General features: G+C 36.0%; 1 protein-coding gene across 3 annotated transcripts in view; it reads left to right on the plus strand.

The window, feature by feature from the left end:
* Window positions 1-487: 487 nt before the first annotated feature.
* The window catches only part of LOC120626225 (myc box-dependent-interacting protein 1), an 81,195-nt gene continuing 61,731 nt past the window's right edge, over window positions 488-19,951 (plus strand). For all 3 annotated transcript variants that reach the window (XM_039893631.1, XM_039893633.1, XM_039893634.1), the window contains exon 1: window positions 488-702. In XM_039893631.1, coding sequence (XP_039749565.1) covers window positions 634-702 — 69 coding nt within the window. In that variant the 5' untranslated portion in view covers window positions 488-633. The remainder of the gene's footprint in view (window positions 703-19,951) is intronic.

Consider the following 19,951-nt stretch of genomic DNA (forward strand, 5'->3'; position numbering starts at 1 on the left):
TTGGCTCTTCTATTTTGGACATTAAATTAAACATAGTGATTTGACTCGATTTTTGTGTTTGTTGTTATATAGTACTAACTCTGTTTCAACATGTTGAAAAGTGGACGTATAATCAACAGCCAGTCACGCGTATTGGTTGTGAAGTTAAAGGAATACTTTGAACGAACGAACACTTTACAATACATAATAATATCAATCAAGTACTGATACAAACTTGAATTGATTTATCGTGAGTATCGAGTACAGAGTCTTATGGTTCCACGGACGTAACTAGTTACGTCGCGATGACAAATGTCAAAACGGGCCTATTACATTTTTACGACTATAGAAGTCTGAATAATCTTAACTATCATATTTTATTCTATATATACATTAATGTATTTAGCAAAAGGAAATTAAAAAAAAAAAAAAAAAAAAACAGTAACGCCATCTAGCGTCAGTATTTCGTACTCTATGGTTGACATCAATTCAATTCGCCTCCGGCCGCTAGAGCGATAGCTCACGTCACGCCAGTATAATTTCACGGCACTTGGAATTTGACGTGTGAACTGTGACAGCAAATTGCAACCACACAGTTGCAATTTGATAGTGTTTTCGAAAATAAAGACAGTCTGTAATGAAATAGTGATAAAAATGGCAGAGAGTAAAGGTGCGCTAATCGCGAAATCAATGCAAAAACATGCCGGGCGTGCAAAAGAGAAGGTATTTATAGTTTTTATGTATTTAAAGTTTCGTCCGACGAGTAAATCGCTCAAAATCGTAAGTGTGAAAGTGGGTTTTAAACGAGGAGACGCGTCGTTTTAAACTACTCTTGTATGAACCTCTGGTTTTTCAATACGTTAGCAAACTTCCGACAATTTTACACCTGTTGCATCTGTAACCTGTAGAACTTAAATACGTTTTCCGTGACTAGATCCTTGTTTACTTGCTCAGCTGATTAAGTTTTCGTGAACGTTGATCTTTAGCTTATCTTTCTAAGGTGAAGTACTAAACCTATTATAGTCGTAAAAATATAATAGGCCCGTTTTGACATTTGTCATCGCGACGTAACTAGTTATGGAACCATAAGACTCTGTACTCGATACTCACGATAAATCAATTCAAGTTTGTATCAGTACTGGATTGATATTATTATGTATTGTAAAGTGTTCGTTCGTTCAAAGTATTCCTTTAACTTCACAACCAATACGCGTAACTGGCTGTTGATTATACGTCCACTTTTCAACATGTTGAAACAGAGTTAGTACTATATAAAAACAAACACAAAAATCGAGTCAAATCACTATGTTTAAATTAATGTCCAAAATAGAAGAGCCATAGTTAACGTAAAAGTAAACAATATATATCAATATTGTTTACTTAAACGAGCGCACAGTCAACTTTACAAGATGAGGAACGAAAAACTGCGCAGTGCGCGCGGGGACGCTTCAGTCATGTGCCGCTTGGTCAGATACATCAACTCAGACTCATTATTTAGAACCCATTTTGAGAACCAAGCTCATTCGTTGCAGTAAAAATAACTACACAATATATCATTTCGATATTCAGTAAAAAAATGGTTACAGCTCTAGTATAAAAAAAAAAAAGACTGAGAACGTAACTGTTTTCGGAACGTTTCGCAACAATTATAAATTGCATGCTACTATGAAGTAAGCGCAAAAAGAATACTCGCGATATATTATTTCGTATTATTTAACTTCCCAAAAAAATTTACGTATTTTTTAAAACACTGTATGTAATTGATTTTTATTTTTTGGTTTCTTTCAGTTTCGTTCCAAGTTACATTCTATGGTCTTGCACAAATGTCAAAACGGGCCTATTACATTTTTACGACTATAATAGGCTTTGGTTGAGATATATTTCTGACGATCCCTGGTGCAGTAGTGTGTGTTGTGATATTTTTAATGGATTTAAATAATCGATTCGAGGTCAATTTGTGTATTTACTATTTCTAGAATTACTCTAGTCTGGGGGTTCAGGATAGGTTCCAGTTATCCGACAACCTGCATAGCACTAACACAGAAATTAAGTAATATGTTGCATAGTATCTGAATAGAAGCTTTGTGGGAACTGCATTAGACAGGATAGAATTTGGCAGTTATGACTGACTACATCATTATTTATTGGTTTGACTGTAGCAAATTAGAATAGTGAGTATAAGGATTCTCCATTACATTCTAATACTGACACACTTAAAGCACAATGTTTGTCATAGGAATTGTCTTGTCAAAAATAAAATGTCTTGTTAAAGTTGTTCAGAATAGATTGAATAGATTTTCAGAACTTAGTAAATTGTCTATGAATATAAAAATTAATGTGTGAAGTAGTTAATTCTGCGATAATGTGTTAGTAGTTGATTTTTAAGTGTTATTTCATCGCACATGTGCCTTACTTTTGCTAGGCAATCGCGATATCTGGGGTAGTGTGCCCAATTTTATAAATAACTCCACGGTAGCTACTAGCAATCCGTTGGAGACAGATTGCGTGCTGTCTGTTGTGCATACGTTGTTATAACTTCTATTTTTGTAATTTTGCTTTATTGTTTCCTGCTGACTAATAGAAGCACCTTTTAACCAACTACAAATAGGAAGATTTAAAATATTGGGTTTATGTAAATTTACCATCATGTCTCAATTAATAAAAATATAAAAGTTATAATAATTCTTGTCAATATACATGAGTATAAATATTTATATTTATTAAATTTATTATCATAGTGTTTAACTTAAAAATATCATAAAACAAAAACAATTTTTTTTAAATTAAAAACCCTTGAATTTTCAATTAATTACAAATACCAGGTATCCTCTTGTTACACCACAATAAATTTAAAGATAAAATAAAAAAATTGGTACAGAAATAAAATACAAAATGGAACTAAATTATTTTGTCTTTGCCTTTTTCATCTTCAAAATCATCGTCATGATAATAGTATAGTCAGATCTTTTTAAGGAAGTTCCAAATTCCAAATACACCTAATTTACTCATAGATTTATAACTACTACTTTTATAATAGTAATGCATTAAAAAATGTTGTAACTTACCTCCACCGTGAAAGTTCAACGAAGTAAATCTAAATACCTATTATATAGAATTTGTTTAAGCTCTTATAGCTAAAATCTTGTTAGCTAAAACAACCCTTTCTCATCAAGCGTCATATATATATCAATAGATGTACATTAACACATTCAGTAGGATAATGACCTGGATTGGCAACTGGCCCACTTGTCCACTTCCAAATATTTCTAAGTTTAAACTGGCCTGCTTTGAAATAATCTCTCACAACTAATAGCATAAGAGTCTATTCAATAGTTAGTTCACTTTCATATTGGTTTTTTCATCATGGCTAATGAGAGATAGGATAGATATTTATATAATATATTATAGTTTATTAATAAATTTCGCCCGTTTAATATTGTATACCTTACAGCAGGGCTAGCACAGGCAGAAGACAAAAATTATATTTTCAGGGGATATCCCCTGAAAAGGGATATAATTAACGTGTTTAGCTGCTAAAATATGTGAACATGAAATATCTCCTATTTCATGTTCACATATTCATCCCCATTTCATCCCCATTTATTATTACACATATATTATTTGGATATAATTTCCACTTGTGTGCCAAAGCTGAGAGTTGATAAAGCTGTGAAAGAAGTTAAATTTTTATCCTTTTTCTGGGAAGATAATTGTCTCCTGCCCATGCCAGTGATAGAATGGTGTGACTGAATTGTTGAATAATATAACTTTGATGTGTCGTTCTTTTACGATAAAAGTATTTTATTATTCTCTATAATTTATGGCAAGGGTATGTAAGCTGTAACTCTTACTGTTTTATATGAGTAACTCAGGGATCAGGGACACATTCTCTCAGTTGCCAGATTATACTAGACTTATAATACTCTTTCAATGCAAATTATGCTTCAGTTTATGTGTAAACAAAAATATAAGACATGCACTGTGTTTGTGCATGCTATGCTTTTATAATCGTGATTTCATCTGATGTTTTTGAATCATTGCTATAAATAAAGTTACATAACAATAGTTTACAATACGATTGTACTATGTTTCACCAACCATACCTCGATACTTAATTGTGTAGATAAGAAAATGTTTGACCATTGGAATTTTTAAATAAATATTCTTAGTAGGGTCATTTCGCCTGTTTGCGTCCACTTAGTGGAGTTGTTAGGTTTGAACGTGAAAAAAAAAATGTCCGTGCGGTAGTTTTTAATCAAATATGGTTGTAATGTGGTCCCTATATAGTCTTGTCAAGTTTAATGCACAGTTTTGGACAACGCATCTGATGTTTTATTCTACACAGGTACAAATAGCTGAAACAGGCGATTTTCCCATTTTGCGTCCACAAAATCCAGATTGCGTCCGCCTGTGGACCAATTGGCGTCCACCTGTTTAGAAGTAATTAGGAAGGGAATTAGGAAATAAAAAGGGAAGCTTGTGATTTTAATCAAAACATTTATTTAATAATTGCTGATATCATAAAAGTAAACATAAATTGCACTTCAGGATATTTTTTTTCTCCTCCAACTAACTCCATTAATAGATTCACTATTATTTCGAATATCATGTCGATGGCTTTATAGGATTCTATTTTACCATTTCGGTACAAAGCCTTTAAAATTGGCCAAGTGCGAATCTGACTCGCGCGTTCCGTGTTTTATTCTATTTTTTAATATTTATTGTTATAGCGGCAATAGAAATACATCATCCATGAAAATTTCAACTGTCTTACTATCACGATTAATGAGCTACAGCCTGGTGACAGACGAACAGCGAAACAGCGAAGTTAGTACTAGGTTCCTGTTTTTACCCTTTGGGTAAGGAAACCTAAAAATGGAACAAAATTCAAATATTGGCAAATACATAAAATAATTTTCGTATTATAATTGTATATTTTTAGGTTAGGTAGGTTATAAAGAGTATATTTAAATAAAATTATATAAATTTTACTCTATTATTTTCGTGTGATAAAAAGATGGACGCAAAATGTTATAGGGTTTCTAATGTAGGAAAACTGTGCGTCCAAGTCTGATTTTTGACATTCATTATCTTTTTTTATATTTCTAATAATAAGGACGCAAATCGGCCATCATATTATGCATGTTAATGTTGTTAAAATTGATAGGAAGTTTATATTGTTTTTCCCATGTTATCGTATTTAATTAAACATCTGACTGAGAAATAGAGTAATCTGAGTCCACAGCGGACGCAAAGTGTTTTTTTTATAAATTTTATGTACCAGTTCGCGTCCACCTTATATAAAGCTGTCAGTAGAAAAATATAAGCACATACATCGTTATTCCTATAGTGTGGTTCACAATTAAGGTCTAGAGATAACAAAGTATTCTAAATTTCACATAAACACCTTAAATACTTACCGTGAAAAGTACAGCTGCTCAATATTTTTTTACAACACATTCGCGCGTCAGCACTTGTTGGTTGCACACGCAAGATTAGTTTATTTTTCATTAAATTTGGGTTGCACGCACAGATCTTTTGTTTGTGTGTGAGTACCTGTCATAGGTCCGAACATCAATAGAAGCGCTCTTGTTTAGATTGGTGTGTCGGTATTGTTATTTTTCACTGTTGTAAAACAGTGTACCGTCGTTTGGACGCGAATTGGGCGTCGGACGCGAAAAGGCGAAAATACCCTACCTGCATACTACCGCATCAGTTATGTCTCATCATCAATAGCTTATAACAGTCCACTGCCTGACCATTGACCAATCACATTTTGGGCAGACGAGTAAGATCAAAGTAGGCAGTAGTAATAGAGAAGACGCTGCTGGCCAAAGTACCTTCTCCGTTATATATCTAATACCTTATTCGCGTCGTTCGACACGCGCGGGAAGGGAATTTACGTTAAACAAATGAATCTCGCGCATTTGGTGTTAGTGAAAACAATTTACGGTAGCAACGGGATTAGTGTGGTTGCGACGTAAAAATCATACTTTTGGGGAATATCTGTCGTAAAAAGATTAATTAAGTATTTAAATAAAATAAATAAATATACTTCGACAATACACACATCTAGCCCAAAGTAAACGTAGCTTGTGTTATGGGTACTAAGTTGACTGATAAAGGTTTTGATTAATAATATACATAAATACTTATAATATATCTACCCAGACACTGAAAAACATACATGTGGGAGTCGAACCCACGGGCTTGTACTCAGAAAGCAGGGTCGCTGCCCACTGCGCCAATCGGCCGTCAGTTGTCCACTATGGAGGTTCAAAAAAACTATAAACCTCCTAACGGCTTACCTTTTGTTTGCAGTAGTTTGCAAGTGTGACCTGCCAAGTCGTGGGAATGCCCCTGGCATGTGTGGCTTATCGTTAACCTTGTCTATTATACCATAGACAACATTGAGAGAAATTATAATGTGCTAGCTGTTGCCCGCGGCTCCGTCCTGTATTTTTGCGGTTTTTCAATAATCTAACGGAAACAGTGTGTTTTCCAAGGCTGAAAAGTATCCTATTCATTATGATTTTAAATTTTTATGTAAAGCTGTTTCAAAGCCAGCAAGAATGATTCCCGAGTGCTTTCGGGGATAGAATTCAGTTTGCAAACTATATCGACCTTGATAAATCAATTTTCAACAAGATCAGGTGGGCTCAACAGAATAAGGACAGTACAAAATTTGGAAGGAATTGTTCGGTGAAATTCAAATTTAGATCTTATGATCCGTGCTATAATCTAGCCGTTTGCTAGAGGTCTGTTTAAAATAAATTTCTATTCCTGAATAGCAAAATAGCTGCTAAAACCAGATCCACTATCGTTGGCCCGCATTAGCATTTCGGGGTCACCTAACTTTTTCTTCGGGCAGGTCGTCTTCTAGGCTATTCAATAAATTAAAAAAGAATAACTAGCACATTTGTGGGAATGAAAAGCCATTTCGTAAAATATCTGGGACTAAGCAAGTTATTTGTAGTGGGTTCGAAATGAATTACTAGCTTGGACTAAAATGTACTAACACAGATATTGGAGGCGCCTACTACGGCCAATTTATGTTCTAACTGCAGTTAGTCTATCCTGCTTTTTTTTATTACAAAGCCCGCAAATCCGCACTGGGCAGCATGTAGGGCTGATATCGAAAGCCCTGTCTCCATTAAGAGTCCTGTAACCGCTCAGCTTTGTACATTAATACGGTGATTATTATAATGCTGTATGTTAATGTGAGGTCAAAGCAAGAATTTTGCTCGTTCACTGTGGGTTTTTAAGTCGGACGTCGCCGAACCCCGACATTGAAAATTTATTATTTCTGGAAGGCCGTCGGCAGTTTATTTAGTGACTATTTATTTGTAGTGGATTAAAACAAAAAGTGTTATTTACTTGCAAACTGAGGTCTGTATTAATAATCCGACAACAGCTTAGGTTCTTAAGTATTCTTAACGCGCGTTACCCAAACTTATACAATAATTAACACAAATCCTCTATAGTTAAGACTTCGTGCAGTCACTTATAATCTAGGTTACTCTAGCCTCTACATATTATACATTGCAAATCCGCGCCCATGTAAGTACCCTCAGCGTATGTGTGTACAAACGGATATGGTCATTTCTCGCTTTGTCAAGATGACACTTTCTATGCCCCAGATGGGCGGACACGTACGGAGTGGCAATGTCCAAGACACGCTTTGACGTTGAAATCAATATGTCCGCCCTTGTACTAGGGGCCTTGACTAAGGCGTCTTCGCAATAATTATACCCGAGGGCACAGGGCAGTGTTTTTTTTATATATATATATATATATATATAGAATGATTGACAGACGAACCAGTCGACTCAAAGGTACGTGGAAAACCATCTCCTCTAAACAGAGAAACACTTCACAGAGCAATAAAACGTACAAAATGTGTACAGCCTATTAAGCCATGAGTGCCTGCCATTTCATCGGCAAGCACGCACTTAAGATCGGAACACACCAATGCTTCTGCCAATGCCTCATATTCCATAATAATTGTGACGACCTCCCTGGCGCAACGGTGAGCTGAGATGTGAATTTAAGTAGGAGACGGGTTCGATTACCGGCAGGGGCAATTTGCGAATTTATAATTTCTGAATTTTCTCTGGTCTAGTCTGGTTTGGAGGCTTTGGCCGAGGCTAGTTACCACCCTACCGACAAAGACGGGCCAATAAGCGATTTAGTGTTCCGGTGCGATGTCGCGATAAAAACGATTAAGGGTATGACTACCATACTCCCTAACAGGTTAGCCCGCTACCATCTTAGATTGCATCATCGGATAACTTGTGGAGTAAAAAAAATAAAAATAGTCATGAGTGTTATCAAAATACTGGGCAAATGCCTCGTTTCTCATGAGAGAGAAGTCAGAATCAATTTTCTTCATCATTATCAAACTATTAACGACCTAGTACAGGATACGGGTCTCCTCTCAAAATGAGAAGAACTTAGGCCGCAGTCCCGCGCTGAACCTAACTTTGAGACCATTATGGAGAACTCTCAGGCATGCAGGTTTTCTGAAGATGTTCTCCTTCACCGTTAAAGCAAGTGACATTTTATTTGCTTAAATTAAAAACGCACATAACTCCGAAAAGTTAAGAGGTGCGTCCCGCGGATAAAACTCTGGTCCCCTGATAGTGAGGCCGACGCCCTAACCACTAAGCTATCGTCGTTAAATGCTCTTAAGGTGACGTAATGAATGCACAGTCCCAGTTTCAGCACAGAAAAACATTTAAACGTTACACACACGATCATGTCACAAATCAGGTCACGCTGTTGGCCCAATTACTATCACAGACTACTTTCCAAACACCTGCCACATATAATCATTTGTTAATGTACACGTAATGTTGACGAGGTAACTGTTGAAATATCGGCATCGCTTAACGCGATTAATTGTTTAGTAAGGGCGGATTTGTTTAAGTTGAGCCATTTCTAATGATAAGTGTAAGTTGTTTTTAACTATTCATTGATTCATTATAACATTAGTATACACGATGAGTGTGCCCTGCTATATATAAGTATTGCTGTGTGAACCAGTGAGGACAGTAATGAATTCTGTATAAAGAAGAGCCCTCTGCCCTGCAATATGACGTTGAAATAATGATGATAAAGTGAAGCTAAACGGACCTAATGTTACTTACTCGTATGGGTAGGTTACAAATATTATACTGATTTTTAGGTTAAGGTTTGTGGAGTGCGCTCTACCTGTAGACAAACTAGGAGACGGTTTAGCTCATGTTAAGTGAAGAAAAAGAGGAGCTACCTATCTCCTTGAAAAAGTTAACTAAAGCAGTTACGACGGTGTTTTGATATTCTCTTATAAGTCGTTCAAACATTGCAGATATTTAGTGGTCATTGGTTATGATCTTGTGCATAATAGTGTAGTGGTTGTTCGATTGTACCAGGTCACACAGGTCCAGGGATAAATGATAACTGGTTAACCATAACCCATTTGCCAAAGCATTATTTCTGTTGTCTTATGAGCCACATTATAAGAAAGGCAGTAGCGTTGTTATGTTGTGATGTTTTCTCCCTTATGCTTATCATGTACAGAATAAAGGTTAGTTTTATCTTTGAAAGTACCTCAGGTGGCTCATAGCGAGTCAAGTTTCAGAATTATAAATCTTTCGCTTAGTGCACGACGGTTTAGAGTCAAAGTTAAATTTTTCCTTTTTTCATAAATATATATCTCTAAATATATCTGGGATTGGTAGTGCTATCTGCAGGGAACCTATAGGAAAGATTAGGCAATTTTGATGCGAATACGTACATTCGTAAACGTTTATTATATAAAAAGTAATTTAAAAATACTTCGACCATAAGCGTTGCTAGTAAGCCCCCTGAAATACGTATGTTGAATATATCACTAGAGAAAATCGCTACGTCATAACATTACGACATATTCCTTAATGAATTATCGACCGTAGCAATTTGAAGAATGAAATAGTGGCGATTTCGAAATACGTATCCACTACGCACTATAACTGTGCTAATTGACTGATCACGCTAAGCGATGATTGTAACAATTAAATATTACGTGTTGCTACGTTGGACTATAAGTTTAACGTTCGCGGCAGGTGTTTGAAAAACAAAATGAATTGGGAGGTTGGCTCGATTTTTTAGAGCATCGTGTATGTCACGCTTAAATATTTAATGGTTAACTTCAAAATAATCCTAAATAATATAACAAAATAAAACGATTATTGAAATGTACAGAAGAAGGATGTTTCCTCGGAAACCCTACATGGGATCGGTCCTTCGGGACAGTTCACAGATTCACAGCATCTCGCCAACATTTTGCATAGAGAGAGTGCATCCTGGTTTTCACTAATACTTACAGTGAGGTGAAAATTAAGACCAGCAAATTTATTTATTTATATCCTTAGTATAGTCAGTCACAGATGAATATTACAAAAAATATTAGTTAATTTATCTGAATATAATTTATTAATTATTTTAATTATTATATACTTAACTAGCGGACCCCAGCGCCATCAGTCGGGCTGATTTGTGAATCTAAACCATACAGGGTGCCACCCAAACGCATACCGAAAAATTCATTCAAATCGGTCCGGCCGTTTAGAAGGAGTTCAGTGACATACACACGCACACAAGAAATATATATATAAAGATTATTAGCTAAGCTAAACTCATATTAAATGTGTCAATTTGTTGGTGCTGTGCTATCAAAGCATAAAGCAAAGCGAGTGCGCGAAATGTTGGAGCATTTCGAGCATAATGCGTACGTAACGAATCATGTGAAAATTGTGGTAATCTTCCCCTGCAAGTTCGTAGCTTTTTACCTGGCACTCGCACAGCTATCCAAAAAGAGCTAAAGAGAAACAGCTTGAGCCTATAATGCCTAACGCTTTATATATTAGTTAAGTCATTGTGTGGGACCTGTCCTTGCTCGCCCACGCCGTACAGTTTTTAACTTCACTATCCCACGCCCCGCCCACTGCGATATGGATGCACTTTCGTTAGACTGATTGCTTAATAGCCACTGATTTATGCAGAGAAAACTGTCCCGCTTTTATAACTCGGTTGTTTGTCTGTGGCGGCTGTAAAATCTACGCATCGCTTGAAAGATTTATAGGGGAAGCATGTTTTATTTTTATTGTTGTCTCACTTTGGCTAATATTATAGTTAAAATCTTCATCTTATCCTCTTATCACGTAAGTTATACTAGGGCATTTATTGCGATAATTGCTAGCAGTAATTCGCGGTTGTACGCGCATTAAATTTACACAAAAATATTGTGCTACTACCATTGAACTAAGAACATACGGAATCCACATTTAGCCATTATTGTATGCAGTGTATTGTGTCCAAAAACAGTGACTGAACTAGCTCACAAACTTTCCCATTTTCCCATTTTATGGTGAACTTGTGAACTCTTGTGACTCTACCACCGGTTCGGAAGGCAGAGTCTACCGAGAAGAAGCCGGCAAGAAACTCAGCAGTTGCTCTTTTCCAACATCAACTACTTACATTCATTTTTCTATCTTGTGAGAGATGAAAGAGGAGCTGGATGCCCTGTCATTAAGAAATTCATCAATGGTATAGTAATCTCGCTGTAATAAATGTGTTTTAACGTATTCCTTAAACTTATGCGTCCAAAATTACCTTAGGAATCATATTATAAAAGCGTATATTCAATCCCGCAAATGAATTCCGAACCTTTCGCAGACGATATGCAGATGACACTAACTTATGACTATTTCTCCCTCAAGTCGACAAAGAACTCCTATTAGCGCCCAGTTAACCAACAAGCATATCCGTCACATTCCGTTAATACACTCTTTACTAAACATGCGTAATTGCTTAGATTTACCAATATCGCATTCTCGTACTCGCTCACCTATACATTCCTTCGAAGGCGTGAGGTCGGACATAAATTCCTACAACCTACGCACAGTTCTTTGCTAACTGAAAGTTTATTGCAATAGCTATCTTATGTAAGTTAGAGATAATGTGTATTACATAATGCTTTCCTTCACGTTGAAGTCAGAAAAAAATATGCCAAAAACGTATTATGAAAATTAAGCTTAATTTGCTATACTTACTCCGCGAAAAGAGGATAATCTGTATGGTGTAATTTATAATTTCTTCAATCCTTATACTGCATACCAAACAGGTTTGATCTTCGGCAATGTACCTACCCTCCACGCACGTTTCGCTCCGAAACCGGAGAATCTTCAGGTGATGTTGACTTTACATAGAATAATAGTTAAGTTATTTTTGTTCACTGTAAGGTCAACATCTCCTGAGGATACTCTTGTTTCGGAGCGAAAGTAAATTATAAGCGAAATAAATTCCTCAAAGTTCCAATATGTCAAAAACATGGCTGTCTTCAAGTTTAGTAGTAGAGCTATTAGTGATGCTCGCTGGGAAATGCTACCTCCATGCTCAGTTTTGCCGCCAAGCAGCATTATCTGAAGGGCATGATTGCCGGTGAAATTAGTAGCGCCCCTGCACCGGAAAACGAAGCGTTGGTCGAACCCAACCAGGTGGACAAACGACGACAAACTAGTCGCTGGGAGCCGCTGGAAACAATCGTCCCAGGGCCGTGGATTTTTGGAACTCCCTATGGAACATGTATGTCCAGCTGTGGGTGTCAATCGGTTGATGTGCCCCCCCCCCCATTGGTTCTTCTACGAATCTCCTGATTTATGATTTGATCACGTAAAGATATTCCAAGCATCTCTCCGTCGCACGCCGAGTGACCCTGAGACATCTTATGACACCCATAGTTAGCGACCACGTTTCACAGTCATCACAAGAAAATCTTGCGCGATAAATGCGCTAAACGCATTGTTTGAAGATTTTCTTACTATTCCACTGCAAGATAGCCCTTGACTGCAATCTCACCTCCTGGTAAGTATAATAACGGACTAACCTATTACGGTTATAGTAAACCCATAACTAACCCCGCGATATCGTTCCGTAACCCTAAATCGATTGGAGGCAGGCCTTTGTCGGTAGAATGGACACTACGTCGGCCGAAGCCTTCCACAATACAAAAAGATGCATGATAAAGTTTGCTGAACCAAATATTTTATTCGTAAATCCGTATTAATAGTTGCACATGTTTCGTCACAATCTTCGCCCACTTCCTATGGCGCTTGCCAATTGGTACAGCGGGTGACGGACGTAGAGGTGCTAACGTGGTCAGAATAAAAAAACAAATTGGACTGTAGTGCTCATGTGAAAAGGTAAAAAATCACTTGTCAGGTTTTTGAATGTGATGGAGTTTATGCCGTTATTGATAGCGTACAACAGGCTCGTTCCGGTCTATTATTAAAAAAAATGGTAAATCTGACCCGCGCACGCACCGCTTTGGGTTGCTATTGCATGACACACTTTAGGTTCGTGTGACTATTAATTTTAATGTGTGTTTTGCCTGGTGCCTGGTGGGCTTTGGCCGTGACTAGTTACCACCCTACCGACAAAGACGTCGCGCTAAGCGATTTAGTGTTCCGGTGCGATGTCGCGTAGAAACCAATTAGGGGTTTGACTACCATACTCCCTAAGTGGTTAGCCCGCTACCATCATAGACTGCATCATCACTAACCACCAGGTGAAATTGCAGTCAAGGGTTAACTATTAGTGGAATAAAAAAAAAAACTCCGAACCAGTATACTTTTTCTAATTAAGATGTGGGAAGTTAAAGACACTGCTCAAAAGTTCATATGCTTAGGAGGTTTTCGGACTAAACGCAACCAACTATATTAACAAAATCCATATAGCTTATCGTCATCATATCAACCCATTACTGGCCCACTAAAGGGCACGGGTCTCCCCCCAGAATGAGAAGGGGTTATGGCCGTAGTCCAACACGCTAACCCAATGCGGATTGGTTTATTCCGCACATCTTTGAGAACATTATGTTGAACACTCAGGCATGCAGGTTTTCTAGCGATGTTTTCCTTCACCTTTAGAGCAAGTGATACTTTAATTGCTTAAAAAAACGTACATAACGAAGAAAAGTTAGAGGTTCGCCCTGGGATTCGAACTCTGCCCACGGAAAGTGTAATCGAAGTCCTACCCACTGGGCTATTACCGCTTAAATATAAATTCATTAACTATCAGTATAAATTAAAAAAAAAACATTTATTGGAGATAGATCTAATATAAACACTTGAAACATCAAGTATGCCTATACGTATACCATATCTATCTATAATATTAGTAGTATAGAAGATTTGAAACATAATCTTTGTTATGCATCTACTAGGAATATTTGCGTACAACAGAATTGTTGTTATTACCTACCTACTTAGTTGTTATAATTTAATGATAGAATGGTCATGTTATTTCATACGCGATACACGTGTCAAAACTCATTACATACATTGAAAACATCGTATTTTACACCTCTTGTTTTATTTTATATCATTGGTCTCACATCTAATGCAAAGTCTCCACGTGCGTACTTTTATACTTACCACTTTTATTCGTTCATCATATCCGCCCAGCCCTTACCAGCTCACTCGAGGAAATGGGGCAGGGCTCCTACCACAATGAGAAGGGAATGAGAAGGGCGGTAGTCCACCACGCAGGCCCATTGCGAATTGGTGGACTTCTAAAACATTATGGAAATCTCTCACGCATACAGGTTTCCTCACTATGTTTTCCTTAACCGTTAAAGCAAGTGATACAAACGCATGTTACAATGACATATTAACCTGCGCAGACGCATCTAAAACAGTTTTTGCAACTTGTATATTTTATTACTGGTTAAAAGTTTGTAATGCATTTTTTAAGAACTTTTTTTTGTTGACAGTTGGGGAAATCTCCTGATTACGAGATAACTGAATTGTTAAGAATTGGGTTATGTGGGATTTTTACCCAATAAAACTACCTAACTAACTATCCTAGTGGTTAGTGCTTTTGCGTCTAAATTAACTCCTTAAGTTAATGAATACGCTTTTTACAAAGCTCACTCGTCGAGCACGTATGCACGTAGCCTTATATTATCATCAACACATGTTTCATTTTCATTTCATTTTTTCCTGCTGCGTAGTGAAGTACTCTTTTTATTTCAGCCACAATAAACGTTCTCATTTCAGTTTTAATATTCCCAACTTTTGGAATGCTTTGAATTCTTGCTCTGTTGGAGATTAAAATCACAATGGTGTATTCTGTTTCTTGTTTTGTCTTAGTTTTATTTCTATAAGATATTTTTTCGCAAACACGCGAATTTAAATATTAAAATTATACTGGAAAAAATTTATAAATACCCAAAATATTAAATTTAGCCATTCCGGGTATGAGCAGAACTTTAATATGCATAAAAAAAGAACCTATCCAGAAAATTACTTAGAAAATAAATTTTTATTATACCTTTTCGCCTTTTTTTTTTCTAATGCTTGCTTTTTTTATTTGGTGTACAATAAAATTGTGTTTTCATTTCATTTCATTTGATCTTTTGTAACTGTCAGGTGTGCTTTTGAATATTGCTATTTTCAAAGGACTGCCGCTATAGTTAACGTTGTTTGTATACTCTTTAGTCACAAAGCCTTACTTTGCCTTGCTACTAAAAAGTAAACAAACTTACGAAGGCAGATGAACTAAAAAAGGATGAAAAACTGTTGATAATAATTTAATTAAATCCGTTGAAAACAGTGTCGTGGATATTCGTCCTACTCATGAGGAAATTCATAATCTTTTTGACAATTTTTTTCTAAGAAAAGTAAGTTACAAGTTCCAACGGAAATGGCAGTAGTCCAAATTAATATTAACGATCAAAAAAGAGATACGAAAAGTTGAAGTATCAATAAAGTATTTTACTAAGTCACGGATACTGGAAAAAAAATGAATATGTGAACCTATTAAACTCAATTATTTAAATAAAGCTTCATATATAATAATACACTTTGATTCGCAATAAATTGGCGATGAGCACGGAATCATTGGCATGTTACAGGCTCTTCATGCTTTTCGTCATCGTTCAAATAAATATAACAACAGTTTTCCATTAACGTTAAGCTACGAAGCGAACCGATTTGTTGTGTCACATACATTACTCTTAAGTTAAATGTTGAGAGGCAGCGTTACATTAAGCCCTTTCTTGACAGAGTTGTCTACTGTATCTAAATCGTTTTGTTCGCGTTGTCCGGTCGGCCGCGCTAAATTCCGACGCGATAGGTGGACCGGCCGTGTTTTTGCCACGCACTTTCCTCTCTTGTACTTTCACGGCTGGCCTTTACCTACCTACCTGTCTGCGGAATTGCCTTCACGGATATAATAATTTGTGATTCGTGGATGCATTTTTACCAGTTTTTTTAAGTTTTCTTGAAAGACCAGTTTGACAGAGAGGTGCTTTTGTAAAGTCGTATTCATTTGATTGCTTTATTTTTTTTCTTCATTTGTCAAACATCTTATTCGTATTGTTTTTAGTAATCATAGATGGTATACAATTTTGATCACTTACCTAAATTTCATGATCATTATTCGTATAAGCTCTAAATCCTTACTTCAATCAGAGAGTTTCCATTAGGCTGAGGTGGAGATCTTTAGATGTACACTTGAGAGAGAGAGAGAGACACTTGGAATACTATTTCGACCAATCTTACCTTAGGACCCTAAGTGCCCACAGCATGACTTAGATGTCTTGAAGGTAGGATATACGTTTTATTCTGTCTTCAGATTATGTTTAGCCCAGCGAAATTTAATAGTTCCAGGAGAAATCAGAAATTCCTAATTCAGTTTCTTGTGTATCAGACTTGGGCACATTGACGCCTATATACTTTGCGTGATTACTTAATTGCTTAATTTAGGACAAATACTAAGTGGATAATTTACGACTTAATTTTTTTACTTTGATAGATGTTCAAAATCAAATCTACGCGTCGTACATATTGTAATATTGAATTTTATTCTTTTTTTCAGGTAATCATCTCATTTGTACAATTTCGAATCTTGCGTTTTTGTCATAAAGGTATGTACTTATATCATTAACTACATTGCCTTTTGTTCCGTCAAACAATTATAGTGTAAGTACGGATAGATGGTACATCTCTGTACAACCTGACCTTGTCACCGCCTTTATCTGATAAGATGAACATGACAACTCAATGATGAATCTCCGGTGATTACAGTCTCCCACAGCATGACGTAGTTGCCTTAGTTATTATGTCCTGCGTTTAAAAGCTAAATTGCAATAAACATTGCTATGCACCGCGTTGTCAACTGTACAAGGTCACAGCTCTTATAGGCAATCATCTTTTACCTATTTACGTAATTTATCTATCATTTATGGTTTGCTCCGTACTCTTTATAAATTTACATTGTCAAACAGAAGAGTAAGAATTCTAAACATGGATCTTTTAAAGTAAATATCCTTAAACCACAAACTGTATCAATTCCAAAAGATATATAAAGAATGTTAGCCTAGTTTAAATTCTACGGTTCTTGTTATGTCAACAATAATTTTGCATATGCAAATCAAAAACGCAAACATATTTTAAATGAGAATCCAGGCAGGCTTTGGAGACTCGCAGCAGCAGGCTTTGGCTCAGAGTACTCTTTAAGATCATATTACAAATGAGGATTTCCGTAGTAGAGCACGAGGAACCAGGTTCTCTGGTTATACTCTGGTTCAACGACACGTTAAGCTAATTAAGTAAGAATCTAGTTTACGTTTAGATGAAATTCAACGTTTCGTTAAAAGCCATTATGGAATATTAATGTAGCGAGCAATACCATATCAAAGATTGAATTTTCATGATAAATGCAGATTTCTTTAAGATCACAAGGCGGATAAAATCTGCCCGTATATTTTTACCGAGCACCGTTTTACTTCGTTATGTAAGTTTTATATGGGTCACTGTTTCCTAATCTTTACGACATGCAAGACTACAGTAAATAAACAACTGTCGGTAACATATAAAACATGTCTAATGCCTATGAATAGTTCAACAGACATTGCATTTACAGATGTTTCGGCGAGTTTATACATTTCATTTTTTTGGTCATTAGATGACCATTACTCGTCTTATTATTAAATTATGGAGCGGTTATAGTAATATTGATATTTTTAAAAGCTGTTATCACTTTAAAGCTAAGGACTATATCATACAACAGCATATGATTGCGGTCATACTTGATTATTAAGGATGATGCAGCCAAAGTTGTAAGGCACTCACCATGACAAAGCATTTTCACTCTTTTCTTGAACCTATTGTAGAAGACTGAAAAGGGAACCTAAAAGATAAGAAGGAAAGGTAGATCTTTGAGCATAACAGGAGCGAAGAAACAAAGCGCTTCGTTCGGTTTCATGGAATATCAACCTTTGCGATACCTCTTGGTTCGATGGAAGTATGGTGAAGCAAGAAAATAATTCAAATTAAATCCTATTACAACTGCCAAAATAGGAATAATGATTTTGATAAATATGTCTCATATTCGCATTTCCAAAGTGTTAATTTTTAACAGCGTTTTAATTACCCGAACTTTAACCAGTTTAAACAGTACAATTGAATTATTCAGTTTGGGTAATTGCCTGCGCGAAGCCAAAACAATACATAGTTACACCACAGGAAGGAAAATCAGCTAATGTAAATAGCTTCCCTAATTCGCTCGTGCAGTAAATAGGATTTGACCTCTTGGTTCGATGGAAGTATGGTGAAGCAAGAACATAATTCAAATTAAATCCTATTACAACTGCCAAAATAGGAATAATGATTTTGATAAATATGTCTCATATTCGCATTTCCAAAGTGTTAATTTTTAACAGCGTTTTAATTAACCAAACTTTAACCAGTTTAAACAATACAATTGAATTATTCAGTTTGGGTAATTGCCTGCGCGAAGCCAAAACAATACATAGTTACACCACAGGAAGGAAAATCAGCTAATGTAAATAGCTTCCCTAATTCGCTCGTGCAGTAAATAGGATTTGCTGATACACAGTCTGATACGATTAAGTATGTGTTGGATGTATCTGTGCGTTGAAATCAAGTTTTTATGTGTTATTGATGACAGGCTTTGTGCTTCAGTATTGTCTGATCGGTTCTGCTTTTATATGGCATTGTAATCTTTATAACGTCTGAAATTAATTTTTTACTACCTTTGGCCCACTTTATTTTCACTCGTTTATTACGGTTTTTTTACAAATCCCGCGGGAATCGTTTGTTTCTTATATTACTCTCTATCATTACAACTAACTCAATGCCAAAATCGAGTTGATTGATTAATCGAGCTTATCTAGGGCGTGAAGGACCAACAATCACTCTTTCGCATTTATAATATTTGTAAGGGCTACAAATAGCAGATGAGCTAGATAACTGCAGCCCACTATTATAAATAGCATTCTTAAAGCTAATAAAGAGTTTTAGGGAATTGACGTTTTTTTGTGGAAAGCTTTTGTGGAAGTCCGCAGTATAAATTCGGACAGAAGAAATTATAATGAGATGGTACAAGTACCAGGATTGAGGAGATGATAACTGCTTCTAACATGTGACTGTAAGAAAAAGAGGCAATTATAGCAAAACAAATATTACCAACATCGCTTCATTTCTCTGGAGAATCCAATGTCAATTTATTATAAGTTTTTTTTTTATTTATTTTTGCGGGCTAACCTGTTAATGGATTGGTTAATGGAAGTTGATGTTGGCTTTTATACTAACCCCATACTCATCAGTTTATATATGGAATCGTATACCGGAACGCTATATGCAAGGCCCACCCACAGATTACGCACATCGTAATGAAACAGCTGAAATTTCACAGAATGTGAATGGGTTTTAATTTGACCGACGAAAGTGTGATCATAAAGTTGATCTATTTTTTTTAATATATTACATGTTTTTTTTTGGTACTTTGGTTATTACTAGGTTTAAAGTAGTTTAGGGTTTCTCATTTATTTAGGTTATTAGTCTGTAATTGTAACATTATATACAAAACATTCCTGTACTTCGACGCCGATAACACTATCTGTCTCAAAATGCTCTGTTTCAGA

This window comes from Pararge aegeria, chromosome 9 (genome assembly GCF_905163445.1).
Source record: "Pararge aegeria chromosome 9, ilParAegt1.1, whole genome shotgun sequence".
In the NCBI taxonomy this organism is placed as follows: Eukaryota; Metazoa; Arthropoda; class Insecta; order Lepidoptera; family Nymphalidae; genus Pararge; species Pararge aegeria.